The 23,103-nt window shown below is 42.4% G+C and overlaps 1 protein-coding gene across 14 annotated transcripts in view; it reads right to left on the reverse strand.

The window, feature by feature from the left end:
- The window catches only part of arvcfb (ARVCF delta catenin family member b), a 150,597-nt gene that overhangs the window by 45,373 nt on the left and 82,121 nt on the right, over positions 1 to 23,103 (reverse strand). For 11 of the 14 annotated variants that reach the window (XM_084024118.1, XM_084024119.1, XM_084024121.1 and 8 more), the window contains 4 exons: positions 13,265 to 13,448; positions 2,557 to 2,674; positions 2,284 to 2,455; positions 517 to 534 (listed from right to left, as the gene is read on the reverse strand). In XM_084024118.1, coding sequence (XP_083880244.1) covers positions 517 to 534; positions 2,284 to 2,455; positions 2,557 to 2,674; positions 13,265 to 13,448 — 492 coding nt within the window. The remainder of the gene's footprint in view (positions 1 to 516; positions 535 to 2,283; positions 2,456 to 2,556; positions 2,675 to 13,264; positions 13,449 to 23,103) is intronic. The other 3 variants (XM_084024124.1, XM_084024127.1, XM_084024120.1) reach the window with 1 other exon arrangement.

A 23,103-nucleotide genomic window follows, 5' to 3' on the forward strand; every position in this document is an offset into this window, starting at 1 on the left:
TATCCTCAAACTCAAAGCTATGGTTGCAGGGTTCAGGTTGGTATAGCTGCTGGGATACATTTAATCTGGAGTCTAAAAGGCTGTGAATCTCACTTCAATCATTGGTTCAGACTGATTTGATTCCAGGTTTTAATTCATTACTGCATCTTTGACTCGTTTGATTTAGTCAAGCTCTACTTTACAATCCTGATGGACTTACCTGTTTCATCAAGTTTCATCACCTTTCCCTGTCACCTATCTCAGAGGTACAACTCATTCTAACTAAATGTAAAGATGGGGAGGGGTGGCATCTATAATCTAGAACACTCCGGTAGGCATGGTGAAGGAATGCATGTGGAAGGAGTGAAACACCCCAATTTTCTGGAGCCCTTGGAACTTTTTGGAGGACACCCAGAACTACTTCTAACTATATTCTACAGCCAGGGGGGAGGAGGAGGGGAGGAGGGGGAGGAGGGGGAGGAGGGGAGGAGGAGAGAGGGAAAGCTGAAGTGAGTAGAGTTGAGGAGGGACACTCACCTTGATTAAACCATTCCTCTATAGTTAGCCAAGGAAGCAGCGGCAATGCCAAAAAACACAAAGCGGGGAGAAGAGAGAAGAGGCATGGTGAAAAAGACATGTGCGTGTGTCAAGAAGCTGTGCAACAGACGAACAGTTCAACAAAAAGATGGCATCGTTTACTAATGGAGAAGGTGGAAAAGTGAAGGGGAAGGAGGAAAGAAAGGAGAGTGCATAGACAGAGAAAGGAGGAGGACTTTTGAGAATGAAAAGAGACTCATCGGGAAGCTTTTAGCAGTCCGAAGGTGTTTTTCGAGGTAGAGATAGTAGTTTTTAGAGATGAAGGTGTCAACTAGCTGGAAACATAAAGGAAAATAGGGAAAGATGTGGAGACAAGCTCGCAAATGAGAAAGAAACAACAGACTAAGAAGGAAATGAGTCAGCTACATCGTCAGATAAAAAGATAGAGAGTCACAGTGAAACATACATAACAACAGCACCAACTGTCATTAAAACTCCTGCCTGGGAACAGAAGTAGGCTCAATGAGATGGAAATAAGCACCAGGATTCCAGCCTGTTTAATACAAAGCGTGAGCTGCTGAGTGCGTGTTGAGCACAATGGTATGTTTAATACCGATTGTGACATTAAACTGAAGAGGAGGCCAAACGTAGCCTACTTAAGGTAACAAATTACTGAGCATATTGCCGGCAGTGTTGCTTAACTACCCGCCTCTATGCTCCTTTATAGCCGCGTTTAATGTTTCTGTACCTGAGCCTGAACGCCTTCGGGGTCTGCTGCAGCTGAACACTTCCCATTATTCAAAGTGCGCGTGCAAAAGTATTTACGTGGTTAATTGGTGTCTTTATTACTCTGTATACATGTAAGCTCCTGTGTTCTCCTGACCCCTGAACCGGAGGATTCTCCGATGAGTCGTTAGAAGTGGAGGGGTCACTGGCTGCTAGTCACACCCCATTGGCTGAGTGATTAATGGCAGCCATTAATGTTGTACAGCAGGGAGATAACGGTGTCACTGAGCTAACGGCCCGAGAGAATGCTGATTAAAAAGCCGCCGACAACACACGCACACACATCTGTTAAGGAGAATCAATAGCTGCAAAAACCTGCCGACGTGGCAGCGACACACATCCGCGACAGAGGCGGCCGCTGTCTCATCAACGTCTTGCTAAGCTAAGTGTTTACCGTGACAAACTGCCTCATCACTCATTTACGGTAGCGGCAGCTTGTCCATTGAATTGTGGTGAAATTGAAACTACATTTTCAAGAGAATGTCAAGAGAGGAGAATTGCATTTGAGACGTCCAAAGTCTATTTGTCTATCAGACACTTCATGTTTTCTGAAACATGGTCGTTGCCAGAGGGGATTTTTATGAGCCCGGCGCCTTAAACCAACAATGATCTGAAATACAACAAAGGGTGACAAAGAATAGAGAGGTATATGCAACCCAGCTGTTTGAATTACTGCGCTGCTCTCGCTCTCAGATCTTTGTACATCCTACAGATGTACAAAGATCAGATGCATGAAAAACAATGAAAAGAAGGCAAAAGTAACAATAAGGACTATAAAACGACCACATGCAGCTCCTATCAATCATTGAAGCAAATCTTCTAAGAAACACTTCTAGCTCATCGTAAGTTGCCTTCTATGCAAATAGAAAAAAAACACAATCATTTCTCCTAATTTTCTACTAAATCTCCTTTTGGAATTCTTCAAGATTATGATTAGTGGTTATCACAGGTCGATGGGTCGCCCTCTTCCCTCCTTCTCACCTTTGGCCTTCTTGCCACCGAAGCAGCCGGCATCATCCTTTTTCTTCCTCTGTGGTCCTGCTGAGCCAGGGGCCTGTGGCGCAGAGGGGTCCTGGAACCTTTCGGCCCCCGGCACCTCTTTGTGGACGTGGTAGGACAGGTTCCTCATGATGCAAACACAGTTCTCCACAGACTACGGAGGGAAGAGGGACATTCTCACCTACATTAGTAACTACTAGATAGAGAGCATATCAGAGATAGTTGTATGTAAGGAACACGTGTTTTGGTGGCTACCTTGTTGTCCATGTCCTTCTTCCCTACAGCTGATTGGAGAGCATGCAGAAGGGCGTCCACCAATCCCTCACACTCTCTCAGTCTGCGCCGAGCCTCTGCCCCGTCTGAGCTCACGTTTCTTTAGGGGAGAAGGTACATGACATGTAGACCGTTAGTAATCATCAACCAGATACAACCACTTTTTTAGAAGAACCTGTGGAAATAAGACAACTTGAGATGCAATTTCTGCAGCCATTCAGTGGCAGATTCATTGTGAGGGGAAATTCTAACTTCTTGTAGGTGTGTGCAATAAAATTGACTCACTTGTATTTGAAGGTCATTTTGGAGTCAATATCATACATTTCAACTATTTTATCACATAAAACCCCAAATATAATTGTATAATTGTTAAAACAACTGCTAGTACTACTACTGTATGCATAGTTGCAAGAAAGTAAAAAAAACTTTTTTTTCTTTGAAGTCTGGAAAAATGTAACTGAAGGAAATTCCACAAAAGACAGGAGAAAGTATAAAAAAAAAGTGTGTGGGTGCATCAAAAACCTGAAGATCATAAAAGATCTGGTTTCTTTTGGTGTTGTTGATGATTTCTTCATTTTCAACATTACTATGATCTACAATCCTTGATGGACGACATGACATGACTTACAAACCAATACCAGCAGAACCCAGCCTTGTGGTTTCCTGGGTCCGCATGGGACTCGTGGCTTTTATCCTTCCTGTCTGCCTCAACAGTTCAATGTAATAAAGCCCGGCTGCTTCAGGAATAATCTTGATGAATATAAATTTCATTTTTGCTACAAAGGGAAATGCCATCCATGTTACATCAGCCAGTGCCCTGAGCACAGCTCCTACTTTAAGCACACTGGCAGCAGAGCTGGTGCAGTCTTAGTGCGGCTGTCTGACTGACTGTGAGAGGCGAGGCTTTAAAGAGGGTTAAGGGATAGCTGGAGCTCCCTGCTCCTCACCGGGGACTTCATTTATGCGGGGCTTCCAACCCGCCTAATCCCATTAGCCGACCCCCAGTTAGTAAGGGGGAAGAGTGGCAGCCTGGCGGAGGTGGAGTGCTTTATAGTGCTGTGTGGACTGAAACATATCACATACAACGAGATTGCTTTATAATGTTCCTGCTCCACAACTGCAAAGCCATATTGCTCTGTGTTTGAATCATGTTCGGACTAGTTCAGTACCGTTTGGAACGAGCCGATGACTTCGCTTCTGGCGTTGCAGCTTTTTCTGGGAACCACTCATCAAAACCACCTCACACTCATCACTGCAGTGTGAAGAAGTCAAGGGGATGAATGGCTGTTGAGAAAATGGAAGGGCAGGTGTAGGCATACACACCATAGACTGTGTATAAGTGGGCCGCCTTCATGGCATCTCCCATTGGTTTTGAAGCTTTGAGCTCGGCCTTTTGGCTGTTGCCATCTCAGATTTTGGCCGTCGCCATCTTGACATTTTTGCTTCCACTGAAGGAAGTGACCATATATGGACTGTGAAGAAGTGAATAGTGGATCTGTTGAACACACGCATCAATGCGGCACCCTGAGCAATAACCTTGATGAATCTGGATCCATCTGAATTCTGGTGTGATGACAAAGTTTGCTTCATGACTCAAAGTCTTATCTTAGTAGATAATTGCATTGGTATCATGATAATGACCTGTCAATCACAAGTAGCCCCGCCCTAAAGCATCCCCTGCTTTCTGGTCTGTTGGACTCTAAATGGATCATAATGTACTAAATGAACATCATGCTGGATTGAAGAAGACTTGAAACTAGAGATTGAGACATAAACTCATGTTTACAATGTTTACTGAGATAAAACATCAAGAGAGAAGTAGGACCATTTTCTCATAGACTTCTATACAATCAGAATTTGTTTTGCAACCAGAGGAGTCACCCCCTGATGGCCAGCAGAGAAAATGCAGATTTGAGGCACTTCAAATTGACTTCACTTTTCAGAACCTGAGGTTGATGCCTGGTATGGATTATATCGGAACTAGTTCAGTGTCCATTAAAAAAGTACACACACACACACACACACACACACACACACACACACACACACACACACACACACACACACACACACACACACACACACAGATAAGAAGATATCGTTGAAGGGCTCAGGTTGGATACAGGAAGTAGCAGTAGCTTGGCATAGCTGCTGGGATTAGTTTAATAATTGATTCTGACTAATTCGACTTCAGGTTTTAATTCATTACTGCATCTTTCACTCGTTTGATTTAGTCAAGCTCTACTTTACAATCCTGATGGACTTACCTGTTTCATCAAGTTTCATCACCTTTCCCTGTCACCTATCTCAGAGGTACAACTCATTCTAACTAAATGTGAAGATGGGGAGGGGTGGCATCTATAATCTAGAACACTCCGGTAGGCATGGTGAAGGAATGCATGTGGAACGAGTGAAACACCCCAATTTCCACATTGTCGTCTACTCGGCCAGTGTGTGAGTTTCTGCCATTTGTCTATGGAATGGAGACCCATGGAACCATCCTGCAGTCAGTGCTAATTAAAACTAATCTTTGGAGGAGCCAAGGCAGACAGCACCGGACATCTGGACCTGCTCATAAACTAAATGCATCTGTCTTCAGCTGTCAGAGAACGGTCACCACCTCCTCTGTAAATGGATCCAGAGGAGCGAGCGCCTTGGATTTATTTGACAGGAGTGTGTTTCAGGGCAGACCGAAGAGTTTTATTGTCAGCTGCTTCATATCCGGGAGTCTGTCAGGGAGCAGTTGTCTTGGTCGAAGGTTTATGGACGGGTGCGTCTGCTAGTGGAGACAGTGCGGGATGGCGCTGTTATCACTGCACTGGTTATCTGGTGGAGTAACATTTAGTGGGGGTCCTGATGATCATTGATCCATCTGGGAGTTTACCATCTGCTGTTGTGATACTACATATCCTCTCCATGTGACTAACTTTCTAATCAGACATCAAGAAATGACTGGGATGCCATGTGTTTTCAAAGACGATCAACCTTCTACAACCATGGATTCCTTTCACAGTGATTCTCTATGTCCACCTGCAGAACGTGCACACACATGCAACCTTAAAATCAATGCACAGATACCTTCATTTGAATGAACAAAACAAATAACATTGATGTGAATATGTGACATTAATAACATAAGTATTAAGTGACATAATATACAGTATTAGCAGAAATACATCTTAATTATGTATCTTAAATTTAGTTTAAATGTCAATTTAGCACTTTTTTTTGTGTTAATGCTTCAAAATCGATTCTGCTCTCAAGTACCCTTTTCCTGTATATGAGGTATTCTTGTGTGACTTCTGTCTTTAGTTCTGTTTACATTTGCTCGTTCTGCCTGCTGTGCACAAGGAAACTCACATTCTGCCTTTCATTAGTACAACTAGCAAACATAAGGGATCATGTCACCAATCAAAGCTTCAGTATGACGGCATGTACGGAATTTAACAGGGTTTTTAGCCGTGCTAGTGGTATGCCGGCTCCGCTGATGGCAGATGGATCGGTCTGTTGGACGATCATTTTTTTCCCCCTTTTAGCCGTTTTTGCTTTTTTTATTAAGAGAGAGAGAGTGAGAGTGAGAGGGGGAGGGGGAGAGAGAGATGGGGCTGACATTGCAGAAAGGGACGCCGGTCGGATTCCAACGCTGGGCTGCTGCGGTGAGGAGTTACCTGTTGGACGGTTAGTTGGTTGCTGCGTCCTCCACTTGGGTCCAGACTGAAATCTCTCAATCACTGCAGTATTTAGGGAGTGGCTGTTTACACCATCACTACCAATGCAGTAACACTTAGCTGTAAAGTTGACCTTGATTTATGAAGCTAACTTTGTTAGCAGCTTCACACCAGAATCCTGATGGATCCAGATTCAGTAAGATTGTTGCTCTAGGTGCCCCCTCAGGAGGAATCGTAACAACTGGGGATCCCTGGCGTTATCATTGGGCCAAACTGTTGATTAGTCAAATACTTTGGTTTATGACCAAATACCTGCAACGTTAATTCCCACTTGCCTCGGCTGTACTTTTTGTTTGTTGTTGACAAGCAAATGTTAATATACTGACAGTCTATGTGAACACACAATCCTGCTGACCATCAGCATGTTGTCAATGTGAGTAGTTTAGCTCAAAGAACCGATGTGTCTACTTAATATTTGTACAATATTTATTGCTTATTTCTGCTGTTTTTAAAGTGTATTACAAACTGTGTGGTGTAGCGAAAGGTCATTAAACATTTACTGCAAAAATGGAAATGAGCACATCATGCCCTGTCTGTTATTACCACAAATCATGACTACATCTCAATTTACAGTCGTTAATAAGAGGCAGAATGTTGGATATCGATGTGTGTGAATACATAAACCTGATCTGCCCCCTTTTAGAAATGCTTAGCCGAGACAACACATTTTTCTTTCCTCCTTTAACAGCACATAGATTTTCTGCTCATGACATTAGTGACAAAATTATGTTCAAACTACAACATTACCCTTTTAAGAAAAACAAGGACATTCTCTGGCCAAGTGCAGAAATTGAAGACATTTATTTCTCCACAAAAGCATGAGGTCTTTTGGCATCAATAAGGAAATTCTTAGTCATTTGAGGTGTTTTTTTTACGTTCTTGTTAATGACAGGAAGAAAAACAGATCCCCCGATGGGTTAGTGCAGTGGTTCCGTGGTTCCGTGGTCTCCCCCCCCCCCCCCCCCAAATGTGAAATCAAATGTGAATCAGTTGATTTCTAAGGTTTCTGATGTGAGGTTCTGTTTGGAGCTGCTCATCACACGGATTCTTGAGGGTCAACTGTGTGTGTGTGTGTGTGTGTGTGTGTGTGTGTGTGTGTGTGTGTGTGTGAAACAGACAGAGAGGATGGACGCTGGATGAAGCGGTGTGCCGGTTAATTACACTAAAACACAGTAGAGACTCTCGACAACGTGTTTTTTCTTTTTTTTCAGCTTAGGTGACAAACGCTTATAATGTTAGAGAAGCCCTGATTTTTAGAAATTCAACGAAATTCCGCTTTTTACATGATTCAATTTTCCGCTTGCATTTTCCACATTGTGGAAATCATAGGGCCCTACTCGCCGCCCCCCTGTCATAACTCCCAGTTTGAAAACCACTGGCTTAGTGTCATTTGGAAACGGCCCTCATTTTGCAAATGTTCAAGCAATCATAATTGAACTTGTAGAAAATTGGGCCTCGTCATGTCTGGCTCAGTGACGGCTGTGGAGAGCATTTCATCATTATGTAGGTTAGAATTCAGTGTGTGTCTGCACTGACATGGACAGCCTGTCACTGGGATCTGGATGGGCCTATAGTGTGTGCTTTATCAGCTGAAGTGTGGGTGTGAAGGTCACTGGGAGTCATGTGGCCATCAGAGGACAATAGAGCAGCTGGGACGAATAGACTGGAGCAGGACTTATGGAGACTGATGGAGATGGATGGAGACGTGGCTGACCTCTGCTAACAACCTGCAAGGTCAACGGCAACACTGTGGGACCATATGTTTACCCCAGGGTTGGGTATCCTTTACGTTCTATCGATTCTGATTCAAATCCTGATTCATCATGTGGATTCCACCTCTTATCTCATCCTTGCTTAATATCTGTGAGGAAAATAGACCCAAATGTGTTCGAAGCCCAACTCACCTTTACCGCCAGCGGATTTCCACTGCTAGGAACTCACATCATTTTGACATGTCACAGTAGGGAAAGCACAGGTGTTAACAATAAAAAGAATGACGTCTGAATTGCATTTAGCTGCTTCGGAGTCCTGGTATTGTTGATGCTGGCTCACTGTCAGAGTTTAATGGAATAGATCTGAGCCATTGTTAATGTTATCAGTAAACCTGTACTTTCGTTCCTATGACGTCAAAGTGTCTGCAGTAAACACAAATACTGGCATTCATCTGAAACTGGATACTGGGCCAGGTTGTCATGTTAATTAAAGAAGCTGCTTCTATCCCATTCATGCTTGTTGCCATGTTTGTTGCAGTTGTTCCTGTCACCATTGTTAACCCTTGCTGTAAATCTCTAACTGGCTTTTTGAATTTGGTCGACACCTAGGCCAGCAGCACTGTGAGGCTGCTCAGAGGCTAATGTCAGCATGCTAACATGCTTACAATGACAATGATGACAATGCAACATGCTGGGGTTTAACATGTGAAACGGTTACAAACTTAGTTCAGGCAAAAGCGCGCTAATATTTGCTAATTAGCATTAAACAAAAAAGCTGGGGATGATGGGAATGGAATTTTGCAAGTTTGTAATTTTCAAATTGTGACCAGATGATGGCGCTAGATGAACAGTTAAGTCATTCGGATTCATCATTGGGAACCATGAATTTCTCCAGAAGCCAGATGGATCCAGATGCAGTCAGCTGCTGCTCGGGGTGCCGCTCTGTTTATCAGATCCACCCGTCGCTCCTCTTCCGCAGTCCAAATATGGTCACTTCCTTCACTGTGTGCAAAATGCTGAAATTGAGGCTTCAAAACTGTAGTCCACAAACCAATGGGTGACACCGCGATGACTCACCTCTTATATCTTATATACAGTCTATCTTCTATTCATATCCTTGTTCCCTCTTTCCCCTTTTCCATGGCATACATCCCACCAAAGGTGACACACACACACACACACACACACACACACACACACACACACACACACACACACACACACACACACACACACACACACACACACACACACACACGCACACACACACACACACACAGCGTTTCCCCTTCACTGAGCCCACAGCGTAAACACTGTAAATAAGCTGGCTCCTATTGACAGAAGGAGCTATTATAATAAAACCCTCCCCGGCTTTATTGAGGGGCAGGCTGCGTCTCTGTTGGCGTGAGTAAACAGATTCTCCCTGGCATCAGCACTTCTCCCCAGCACACAAACCTCGCGTCCAGGCAACTGTGGGCTTGGTCACAGTTACCATGGAGACGTATTCTCATCAGCAGCAGCTACATCAAGGGTTGAGGCAGTGTGAACGCAGGGGAGACGCTGTGACTCGCGACAGCAGTGAGATACGTGGCATCAGTGGTGATGAGGATTGGATATGGTGTTTGGGAAGATACAGTACATAGACACAGTCTGACAGATGATGAAAGAAATCATGAGAAAGACAATGAGAAGCAGTCGGAAGCAGAAAAAGAGCAGGGTTCCCACTGTGGGCCTGATTTGATATTCCATGACTTCTCCATGACTTTCCTCGGCTCTATCAGAGCGCTTTCATTTATTCCCTCTTGGTTCGTTAATGCTGCTATTCAACTCAGCAGAAAATGTTCCAAAATTACGAGTTTGCACACTTTCTATAGCCGAAGAATACGAGCTGGAAAACATCTAATGCAGAGCGATGATGTGTGAAATGCATTCTGGTACTTTGTGTCTGAGCTGGATTTGGATGTTATATTGTTCTGGATGTCAACCAGCACGCTGCAGCGTCTACGCCAGCAGACACTCTGCCCCGGATTACAGTCTAGACGGGCCTGGACGGAGACGACAGCCAGGCACGAGCCGCGATAACGTCACACTCACACTGTCTTTCACAATTTACTACCGTCTGTCACTGTAAGTGGAAGCCAAGCTGACACATTCAGCAGGGACAGAAGATTGAGAAGGAGAACTATGTGGAAGTCAAGAACAGGAGTTCAAGATTGTTGGACTCAACTAGTCGACCTCATGTTGATGAGCATTCACAGGAGGAACAGAGAGGATGACTGACTGAGGTTTTCAAGTACTTAAATTACATTAAACTTAGTCCGAGTGTATCGTTTTGAAAACAAGGAAGCTTTTAGATAACTGGCAATTCACAATTATTTTCATTATCAGTCCATTAATCACTTTGTCAATACAATTTCAGAAAAAATGAAAAGCTAAAACCACTCATTTAGTGCAACCGATAAACCCCTAAAGATAATCACTCTACTGTCATGGAAGACAACAAAGAGCATCTAATCCTCAGCAGTGGCTACGGGGGAAGAGCGGGTTTCAATCCCAGGCTCCGACAGTCTGCATCTCAAAGTGCCCTTGAGCGAGGCGCTGAACCCCAAGTTGCTCCCGGGGCGCTTTAGCTCACTGCTCCTAGCGCTGAAGATGAGTGCAGAGTTCCCTGAATGTATATGATGATTTTATGTTAGTTTGGTTTTTAGATGCTGGAACTAGAGAATGTTTAGTTTTGCTTGAAAAATTATTAAAGCCACAGATCGATTATCCAAATTGCTGCTTATTATTATTTTTTCAATCAATCAACTGAACAGCAATAGAAAGAAAACAGAGCCTTAGTAACATATGCTCAAGCAGTATGGGTAGCCTCAGGAGACAGGTGGTGTGCTTAGCTGATCTTAGCTTTCTTTCTTGGTGTCTAGTCAGGTTCTAACACTCAGGGTGTCCATACAGAACGGTGATAGGAGTAAACATTGGAATGCACATCAGCGGTGCCTTCATGGTCTACATAAACTGGGTCCTTTGGAGACCCCAAAGGATGAACCGCGCAGCTACAGACGATCTCCTGTTTACATCGCCTTTGCCGCTCCCGTCGCCTAGCAACCAGCTACGGTTGACAAAGAGCACAGAAGGGGTTATATATGATTAAAATTGATATTATTCTTTTTATTCTAAATTATGATGGAGGATACGCTCCACTGCCGGCAATATCTGCGCATGATATACAGTATTTCAGGCGAGGATGCATTCTGCTGATCGGCTGGAATGAAGGATCCATCGGTTGGGTCCTCTGAATCAGGGAAAGAAGGCCGTCTTTGAAACGGGACAGCTTTGTGGCGCATGCGGTCTTTGAACGCATCCTCTGAAGGATGCGGCTGCTGGATTGGAGCGCTGCTAATGACTTCAAAACAAGGTTGTTACGTCTGTAATGTCTATTAGGAACCTTTTGAAAAATAATTGATGTTAATAAAATGTAAGATTGACGTTCTTTGGGCAGTTGTAGGCTATAAGTGATATTCATATTAATATTTGGGGTACACCTCATGAAGAAATAAATTACTACTATTGCCATGAACTAAATAGGAGAAGGGTGTTTTTGCATTGTTTTGGAGTTTTAGTGTGGAAACATTAGAAAACAATCTGAAAGCACCAGCGTGGACATAACAGAGATGACACATGTTTTGAGGCGTTGGTGTGGACATTGTTTGACTACGGGTCAGATGTGAAAATGCATTCTACACCCTAGTCAGCTTTGCTTCCACAGCCGTGAGCAATGTGACTGCAAAGACCACTGAGGCTTCATGATGTTATGTCTTCTTCCACAGAATATGTATGTGAGGGGGTTTGGGTAAGTGCACTTTTAAGCTATTATCTCAGACTGGAGGCCACGGGACAGAAGCAGACCTTCACTTCTTAAATCAAATGGACCGGACAGGGTCAGCAGAGCGGTCGAGTGAGTCACACAGAGTGAGGGAGGTCACTGTGGAAACGGAGAAGTTAACACCATTTGGGATGACTGACCTGAGAACAACTCAAGGTTCCAGTTGCAGTTACTGAAAACGGTCAAAGCAGAGCATTCCCAGTTCAGTGGGGAAATTATTGTAGCTCATGAAAGCTTAATTGCATTAATCAGGTCCACCAGTTGCTCCTCCACAGTCCAAATATGGTCATTTCTTTCACTGGTTGCAAACATTCCAAGATGGCGACGGCCAAAAGGCCGAACTTTTCTAAAGGTTTTCTAAACCAAAAAATAACGTCACCATGACTACAACGTCTTATATACAGTCTACTCTGATACGCACTGTACCTGTACATACACATGTGTGATGAGGGTGGATGTTTGTCATTAATAGTTCCTAAAGTCACCCAGCAATCTGCTGCAGACAGACATCCAGCATAGTTCCCATTCCTAGAGATTCAGGCCAGGACAGAAAAAACCCAGCATCTGCCACATCAAACATCAAGCAATCTAAAGACTTCAACCTGACCCTGGTCCAAGTCCAACAATAGGATGTAGTCTCATACACACCTGTCCCCAGCTACAACTGGTGTCTTCAGAAATGCTGATGTTTAAGGCTGGGGGTGTGTTGAGTTCTCTCCCTTCTATCAAATGCAGGAGGATTTCTAATATGTGGCCACATGCTGTAAAGCCAGAATCGACATGAACCTGAATAAATCTGCCATCTGTCTCCACAGTGTTGCTTATTTGTGTCTTTCTGTAGCGTTCCTGATTCAAAGCTGGCTTTGTCCAAAAGCTTTCAATCTGCTCAAGCTCCTCAGACAGCATGCTGGATGTGCTACATTTACATATCCAATATTTGGCCATTTCTTGTTTGAATTGCAGATTTTCTTGCTTTTTGGTGCAATTTCCACTAAATCAATTTGACTTTAAAGTGTGAGGAAAACCAGTAAAGTTGGCCATTTTTATTTCCCAGAGCGCTAGGTGAAATGTTTAAATCACTTGTTGTATCTAATCATGAGTCCCAAATTGCAAAACATACAGTTCACAAACCTATAAGTAAAGCAAATCTAGAGCTGCAGCGTTATTGCTTTTTGACTGGGAAAAACGATTCAACAGTTTGACTATAATGTATCCAAACCTCGATGCCTCTGTATATGTGAAAACGACAAAAACATATTTCTTATGCGTAACCACTCCTCAACTGAAAGCCAGTGAAATTCTGAAAATGATGCATTCGTCTGAAAACTCAGCCAGATTCATGTGTATTACATCTGGACGGAACCTACCGGAGGCAGCCGGAGGTGTTCTTGAAGACGGTGGTCCACTCGGCGTCACGGGGCTTTGAGTCCTCGTTTGGCTCGTGCTCCCAACCTGAGTGGGGGATGATGACCTCGTTGGTGAGGGTCTGCAGGCCGTGGTTGATGATCACCATCTTCAGTGGTTCATAGGATGACAGATTCCACAAGGTGCCTGGAGGGTGGAGGCAGGGAGGGCGAGACAAGAGACATTTAAAGTCATATTGAGAGGATCGGATGAGAGAGAGAGATAAAGGCATTTTGAAAGCGGATTATAAGGAGCAATAGGGAGGATGGAAGAAGAGGAGAGATGAGGATTGATGCAATATAACGGTAATATAACGACAGCTGTGTAGCGGCAGGAGACTTTTAAGATTACATTCAAAACCACATTAAGATTGGAGTATTTGAAAAATCAAAATAAAACAGAATTGGTTGTTCATCGGCCCATCATGATTGCAACATATTGCACTGTATAAAAAAATGATTATTTGATTTTCTCATGAGGCCTTTGTGGACCATGACTGTGTTGTAATCAATGGGGAGTTTAGAGACATAGATATTTATATAATATTCTCATAATCTAGGATTAGTGAGGTTACAGTGAGTAACGTTATGCTTTTATGTCCTCAACGAATGCATACTATGTGTAGCATGTTGATGGTCTGTATCCACCTCCTCTATGTTTCTTGTCCAAGCAGGAGAAAGCATTTTCTGTTTACCTGAACATCTCTTGAACAAGCAGCCCTTTCCACACTTCTGCATGAGAGGTAAATTAAACTGAGGTTTCACAAAAGGCAGAGAAAGCAGAGAGGAGGAGGGTTTTTGCAGCATGGGCAGCCAGGCAGCCGGAGCCCACAGAAATCCAATGCTGCGTTAAAACGTCAGCATCAGATGGGTTTTCACTCAGACACACGGACGCTGTGGAGCGAGGCACACTCCGGCTCCACAAGAACAAAAATGTTACACAAAAAGGCTGATGTTTGACGGGGCTCGAGTCACCCCTGATCTCTCTCTCTCTCTCTCTGCCTCATCACTTCTCGCTCTCTTTCTTTTCTCTTTTTGCATCCAGGCATTAAGCTGGCAGTCTGAACTGGAGTCAGTCCAAAGTAGTGGTTTATAAACTCCATAAAGTTTTACCACTAATTAAGAGTGTGCTGAAATAGCACAAAGCACTTCCTGTTTGCAACCGTGGACGTATAGAAACATATCACTGCATTTCTTTGATATTGAAGAAAACTTGGAAATGGGATGTTTTTTTCAAGTAAGGGGATTTACGTCTGTTTATTCCTGGAAAGTGTAAGTCGATCTGAATCTACAATGATGTACCCTGCATATTCCCATTCGGCTTGCTGGGCGTCACACTGGCTGACATCTGGCACAGTCAGCCACCGAACTACAATCACCAACTCTGTTGTGTTTACAACAGCATCCTCCCGTCTCTTTCACATTAGCAGCAGTACCTTTAATAACCCACACTCAATAACCCTTATCATTCCTATGGATGATATACACTTCCGATAGAATAATGATGTAAACGTCTTATATAAACACCCTGCTCTCAAGACAAAAATCAACAATCACAAATCTGCCTCTAGGGGCTTTACAGTCTGCGCTTAGCCTAATAGAAATGCACTGATATATTTACACTCATAGTCTGCACCCCCCCTCCCCACCATAACAGACCATTAGCAGTGAAACTGTCTCGCCTGTTCTTAAAAATGTTTTTTGTACATTTTCCAGATGGTCAATATTTCCCCTGTTAAATCATGGTCTCTGCACACAGGGAGAGAAAAAAAGGTCCCGACGGACAGACCCGGGCTAAAAATAAATGCAGTCCTTCTGGTGTGGTAGAGCCTGGAGAAAACTGCTTTCCTTTGCCAAGACATTGACATAAGAAAATAAAAAAAACTCATTGGACTAATCCGCATGCTGTTCTTGATATTTTCAGTCTGAATGTGGCTCCTGACCTTTGGCCCCTACATGGCATGTCTATAGGAACCGTATCATTCAAGCTGTACTTCCATCCCCTCTGTGCTCTGTCTGGTGACGAGACATCAGAGACGAGCTTCACTAGAGGTGACCATCACACACATTATACTGAACAAAGCCTTGAGCCACCTTCATATAATCCTGTGTGCAGTGAGAATATTTCACATTTTGTACACTGTGGATGCTTTTCTGTGGTTTTTCAAAATCATTTGACTCCTTATAAGTTAACCATGTATCCCACCAATAACTCAATAACAAACTATCCCCCTATTGCTGCCTTTCACCTGCTCTTGGACTACAGATGGAAATGAGCTCAGATCTGGTACAAAGCATCTTTTCTGTTTATTGAGACAAATGTGTTTTTTTTTTACATTGCCCTGATATTAATAAGTGTAGTAACAAACTAAATAAACACACAACAGGTCCGGAGAGTAAACACTGCCTGAGAGACTCGTTGCCGGGCAAAATGTCTCCTAAGCCCCAAACAAACAATGTTCAGGTAATTACATTGTTGAATGAAGGCTGGTTTAATTGTGTGCTTCATGTGTTTACTGTAAATTTCACACTTCTAAAAATTCCGAATCGATTTTTGTCCCCGAGCACTTTCATGGTGTGTTAAACTTGGACAAGAAGGAGCTGAGACGTTATTTAAACGTATGGATGTTCCTCCATCGGCATAATTGAAGAAATCAGTTTATTATTTATTTATTGCCTTAATTGCATATTGTGATGTGCCCTTGGTCTAACCCAGCTGTGTGTGTCTGAGTCTGTCGTTGTTCAGCGTCTTTGCATTTAATTGTCATGGTTTTACCTCAAAGTGGCCTTTAATTTCCTGCCGCCACTGAATGCACGTTGAAGTGCTATTGGTTGAGAACAACGAGGTAAAGCCTGGAAGTAATGCTGGAGACATCACATACCGGACCTGCAGTCCTTCACACTTTTCTTTTGCACAGATTCAGAGCTTCACTGTTGCTACTTGTTTGAATGCAACTCAGGTATCACATCACAACACAGTGACGACGGTTCACATGTGCTTGGCTCGTTGGCGAGTTATTTCTGGTACTGTAGAGGACAGAATTAAACGTTAGCACATGGCTTTAAAGAGAACTATGCAGGCCTGAGAGAGCAAATGTAACATTATGGAGGATTATGAGTTGACTGCTCATTAATGACACAACACAATGAATTAATGAGATGTGATGTTTAGGTCCAAAAGAAAAACTGAAAATGTATTGCAATTTTAACTGTCTTCATAAATAACGTGCACTGTATCTTTTAAATCCTTTTTTGACTCATGGCCCTCCTGAGGTATTGGTTTGAGTAAAACACCCACTACTTCCCTGGATCATATTTTTTCACGGGTTTGATTTTGTCATTTATTTCAACTATGCACAGGAGCAAATGAGTGGAAGTATCATGTAGTATGAATGACATTCAAAGAAATGTGCTCTTAGGGGTGTGTACTCTGCTTATGATGACAGCCAGATAACACTGGTGTCTGCCTGCCAGGCTGACAGCTTGATTACCTCCATTGTTGTGTCATTAGCATCAGTTTTACTTGTGACAAGCAACACTCAACATGCATTCAGCACACGAGGAGCCATGTGAGACAAGCATACAGCCTATTGGAGCTCTGCAAGGTGCCAAGAAGGAAGACACCAAGAGTGAATTAAACTACAGTTGGTAACTTTAACATAAATACGTTTTTGTCATGTTTACCCAAATTGTCACGATATCCTGAGAGAAGTAAACACATACTTGTATGTAGGCCTACATATGACAAAAATGACTTATATAAACGTTACCAACAGTAGCTTTGATAATCCACAAAAACGTAGGCCTTATCATTCATTTGTATAATATACTGTAAGTTATGATATGAACATTCCAGCCTGATGCAACAGCCTTTTAAATAGGCTCTGATATCAAGTCAATCAAGTAGCCTGAAATCAAACATCACATACGTGATCGTAAAGACATACCTGGATGGACAGAAATGTCAACATAAAAGAAATTACAGTAGCCTAAAAATCAAAATGACCAAATATGATACATAACAAGAAAACAGATCTGGGAGGACATCAAGAAGCGTCCAGGCGTCACTAACAAGATCGACCTGGGAAGAGGTCGGCTATGAACACAGTGCATGTTGAGTGTTGTCCTCCGTCACCATTAAACATGCTCAACAGCCCACACCCAGCATGGTTGGAAATGTATTTCTGCATATAAAATAAGCCAGCATCAATCTTTGAATTTTCATGTGCATAAAAAAAAAAGGAAAAAAAAGAAGCAATTTGCAAAATCCAACAAGATCATATACACCACCCATACTTCAAAGTACAGAGAGATACCCGGAGCCTGGATGCAGGAGGTACCATCCAACCAGGCACCTGCTGTTCTCCATCACCTCCAGTCCTCCAGCTGAAACACGGCTCAGGCCCGGGAATCAGTCAGCTCTACACTGATCACATGTGCCAGAGGGGAGGAAAGGCATGTCTTTGCGGGTGGCTGTGATCCATCAAGTCCGACAGGCATACAGCCACGCAGACACACTGTTATTTAAGATGACAGAGTGCTGTGGAAGAGCCGATCTCCGTCCCACGGCGTGCCACTGTTTCAGGCCAGCGACTCAGCTTTAGTGTATTTGCTGTCCTCTGTCAGCTTGTCAGACCGAGGTGGGCCGGGGACCTCCTGCTGTCTCGTGGAGCTGAGGCAGGGACCATGCAGGTATGATGTCAAAGGCTCCTTTTACACCTGCACTGCCGATCTCATCTGGAGTGTGTTGGGACTGGTTTATTGGCTGGCCCATATAATTGGCCCAAATTGGCCTACTGCGGATACATATAAAGAATCTAATATAGAAAGTAGTGCTAGAATAATTTGGAAATGGGGTTATTACATAGTTTGCCCAGCAGAATGCGCTATAACTTTCAATAGCTTTAAAACCTGGTATATATATATATATATTACACACGCACACACATACACACACACACAACACACATTACACTTCAAGTCCAGGATTTACCACCAATTTTTGTGGTGGTGCCAAAGTGACCTGTAGCAAGGCATCCCTGCCGAAGTAGTGACCTGTCAATCACAAGGTAGCCCCGCCCTAAAACATACCCTGCTTTAGTCTATTTGACTCTAAATGGACTGATGTGTTTGATTCCTGCATTTAAAGTGTTTACACTTGAATTGTGAATGCTGTTCCTTTTTAAAAGTTGCTGGTATGATTTATTCCACCAGGTGATACTTCTTAGCACAGCTATTAAGCTTTATTAATTCTGATACAAACCTAGTGTAAGCTATGGTCGCAATATGTGCTGGAAAGGAACAAACATGAGTCAATTTCAAATGAATAATGGTTCGGGGGGATAAAGTGGTTGGGAAGAAACTCCAGAAATGACTCTACAAGGGGAAAACTTCTCAGTAACGAGCAGATAATCTCCAGCATCATTAAGTCTTTTGGCTCAACAGCACTGTCAACTGTCCCTGGGTATTCATTCATTACGACTTCAACACTCTTCATTAATAGCCATTTGTTGCTGAATAGGCCTGCTTGGTCCAAAAATCAAAAAGCATTTCCTCTTCTTCGTGGTTGATTGAAGAAAACTGGCCTGACATCAACCAACGCTCATCGGCCCAAACAATCCCAACTCTTCTCCACGGAGCCAGCCGGCCAGACGTGCAGGATGAGGAACAAAACATTTAGCTCCGATATCTGAAAGCGTTTTTCTGCCGTCTTCACGTTTACAAAATATAGAATTATGATCTTAACTTATGTTGTCACTTTTCTGCCAACTGTGCTATTTAAAAAAGTCAGGATTCCCAGCAGGGCCATAATATAACATTCCAAGAGTTTACCACGGCCTTCCATAACTGAGTCAAACTGGTTTTAAGATCTCCAAAGTACGGTTCCTTGCTGGTTTATTAATGTTGTTTATCATTGAGGAAACATACTAAAGGGGTAAACAGTCTGGTTGGGTTGGCAGTGGAGGAAAGCATCTGAGGAGCAGAATGTGCAAAACAAGTTGTAGAATATATTGCGATCCATTTCTGTAAAATAAACTCATATTTGATACAGATTCAGTCATTCTCTTTACGCATCGACCTGTGATTTCCCGTCCGTTTCCTTTGTCTTGAATCCAATCCAGACGGCAAGCTGAATATTATCAATCATACTTGTAAGAGCTTGACGTATCCCACCAAAGATTTGATTAAAACATAACTGACTGACTGAGAATTAACCATATTAGCTATGTTTCTCTATGTATTCCTTGTCTTTCTCCCCTCCCTGTGACACCTGGATGTGAGGGCTGCAGACTCTGGGACCTGGACCTGGACTGGGATGGGGACTGGAGTCGAGGTTAAGGCTAATTACATTTCCCAGGCACCACTGGCAGCCATGTTGCTCTTCTAACAGGGCAATTTATTTAGTTCTGGCTATTACTGGTCTCCTCCTCCGCCTCTTCCCTCCTGTCCTTCTCCTCCTCACCCCCTTAAGCCATCCATCACACTCTCGGTGCTGAAGGAGGAGCAGGAGGAGGAGGAGGGCCTCGGTAAGTGGACTCACTCTGTTGTCTGCTATGGCAAACACCCACTCAAATAAGAGAAATGGAAGATTAATGCGCATGTGTATTCGGGAGGCAGGGTGCAGAGGTCGAGTTCCAGGAAGCAGTAAATCACACCAAGTAGGACGGCTGAACGTACATTCACACTAACACATGCACATGCACACTCTATATACACTATATATGATGAACTCACGGATCAGGGCTCAGGTATGTTACCCTTTTCAGAAATGGCTTCACTACTCCCACCTTAGTAATAGTAATAATAATAATAATAATAATAATAATAATAATAATAATAATAATAATAATAATAATAATAACTTTATGTATATAACACCTTTAAAAACAACAGCTTACAAAGTGCTTCTGACAGCAGAATATAAATATGGTCAGGTACACAAATACAACAAACACATCAGCAGAGATAAGGTAAAAAGACAATCAAATATAAATAAATAAATACAATTTAAATAAATATAAATTGAAAATGGATGACATCGTTATGGAACACACAGATTAAATGCTCAAAGTGTGTCCGGTTGTTAAAAATGACATACGGTTCAGTTAGTGTCATGGTGATGGATACCATGCAGCTCGTTGGAACACATTGACCACATAGCTGCCGCGCAAAGGATTGTGGGTCAGATAATAATAAAATGAATAATGCGTGTAATAGAATAGCCAGAAAAGCATACTGGCTTGCATACTGCAAAATGTGACATAAGAGGACATGCTGGTATTTTTGACATACTATGTATCGGGATAGTGATGGGGCAATATCAGATTTTATCATGATGGAAAACACATTTTCATTATCAGAATGATGGTATACATCCTCACAAGTGACTTGAAAACGTTGTCTAGCTCACCATCATGTAGACAAGTGAAAAATAGATTCTGATTTAAAAATGCATCATACAAAAACACGTTTAAAATAGACTGTAGGATTTAAAAACTGTAAAAATACATTTTGCTTCTGCCTTGAGACCGACTGATAGAGCCTTTTTCATGCAGGCATTCTGCCTCTCTAACGGATAGCACAGGTGTAAGTAATAACACTAACGACAGCTCAGTCCCATCAAGTGTCTCAGTAAACTATACAAGCGAGCCCACATGGACACATCCAGTCCAGGAACTGGGACAGTGAAATGGAATAAAGCCTTCACTAATTAATGTAATTAGTCACACCTGTGCTTCTCCTGCTACAGTACGACAGGACAAAATGACTTCTGTGAAAAGGGTTTATAGTCTGTTATTAAAGAAGTAATTTAATGTCACCAAAGCATACAGACTGAAATGAAATAAAGCAACTAAGAACAAGTTACACCTGTATGCACCTTGACTAGAGTGTCTAGTGTAGCACGTTGTGTTTAAAGCAGCAGAAAGCAAGACGTTTACATTAACGATGGAGAAATTGATGCTCTGTAATGTGAAAGGGGGTCGCTCAGAGTTATGACACCACATAGAACTATCATCCCATCACATTGTTTGCTTTCAGCTGATTGTTTTGGTTTGAACAAGGAATCCGTGTTGAAATCCGACAGCTAGTTAAATTATCAGCAGCCGGTGGGCATAATGCAGCTAGCAGCTAATGACTAACACTATCATTAACAGCATTGACTGTATATAAGAAGTGGACGTCGTCATGGCGACGTCACCAATTGGTTTGTGGACTACAGTTTTTGAGTTCAGCATTTTGGCCGTCGCCATCTTGGCTTCCCTTCCCCTGGTTAACATTGAGTTACATCAGGATGCTTTCAGCCTCCGTTTCTTAAAAATGACCATGAAGTGAAGATACATTCTAATGTTATCATGATGTGTCTGGAATAATGTCGTCTTTGGTGAGAAACGTGAATAGAAACAGCCGTGTGAAGATTTTTCACAGCAATATAAAATAGATATTAAAGAGGGAATTAAGATCTGTTTGACTTCCCAACACTCCCTCTAAGCAGCTTATGATACTTAAACCTATTAATGCCAATCATTGATTTTTAATTAGAGCCAATATTTAAATATAAATTCAATCATCTTTTTCCTAATCATTTGAAATGCGTGTTTTTTTTTCTTCTGGCAAATGACTAATAGCAACAACAACAACAAGGTAAAAGGATAACATTTTGAATTTTGACAGTTTACACTAACGGATGATTCTTTTTTGGGACTGTGGTGAAAAACACAGTCTGGAGCTTTGAAACCCATAATATAATATGGCACTTAACGGGTTTAGTTTTGACAGATTATTATATGCAATTTAAGAAATAATAATGATTTTTCTAAAAGGAAACCAACTAGTTGCTCCGTGTTATGTTTTCTTTTGTATATTCATTATTGCTCCACAATGAAGCAAACTTATTTTTTTATCTCATTATTCCGTGAATTGATGGAATAATCAATAAGTAACTGGATTAGAAAGAATAATCAATCGCTGCAGCCCTAATGCGCTGCAGGAATCAGAGAAGACTGAAAACAGCACTGCAAGGAGACTTCAAACTAATTCTAATCTTGATCAGTAAAGTATTTGCATGCATGAGTAAGTAGGCCACACATTGGACAACTTTATTAGGTACAAATAATATAACAATGCCGTTTTTATAGCGTATTGTTCTGCACCTGAGTGGTTAGAGAATTTTCATTAAGATGGTGAAATTTAAGTAAATGGAAAAATATTGTTTCCTGTTTGCTTAAACACCCACAGCTTCAGCATTCATGTCCTGTGTGCGATCTGCATTCTCTGAGGCCAAAAACACCCTCTAAAGAGTGATGTACACATTATGTTGGAGTGAGGAAAAGCCCAGAAAATCTTGGCACAGACATACACACTAGACATGATCTCTCTTGGCTTAAAGGCCTGCCAGCTTTCTCTCTATGCATTTTTCACACAAACAACAACACAGCATGCACCTGCCTGAGTGTCTCCTGCAGGAAAAACAGGAGACAAATCCGCTTAATAATCTACATTTGCAGAGAGGGGATTGCCGGAGGGCACAAACAGCCCAGAGCCTACCGGGAGGGGAAATAAAAATGACTCTGAACGGTAGAAAGCTCTAAAAATATGAAGGACTGGTCTGTCTGTCTGGTGTGTTGGAAAATAAAACCACTTGGTTCCTTCCACGTCACCAGAGAAAACAGAGCTCTCTGTGGTTTTCCAGGGACAGCAGGAACTCCAACAGCGAAACTCTTAAAACACATGGACTAAGAAAAGGGGCCTATATCTAAAAACCCATATTTAATTGTAGAAAAACACGGTCAATTCTAGCCACA

Source organism: Eutrigla gurnardus (assembly GCF_963514095.1).
Source record: "Eutrigla gurnardus genome assembly, chromosome: 13".
Lineage (NCBI taxonomy): Eukaryota > Metazoa > Chordata > Actinopteri > Perciformes > Triglidae > Eutrigla > Eutrigla gurnardus.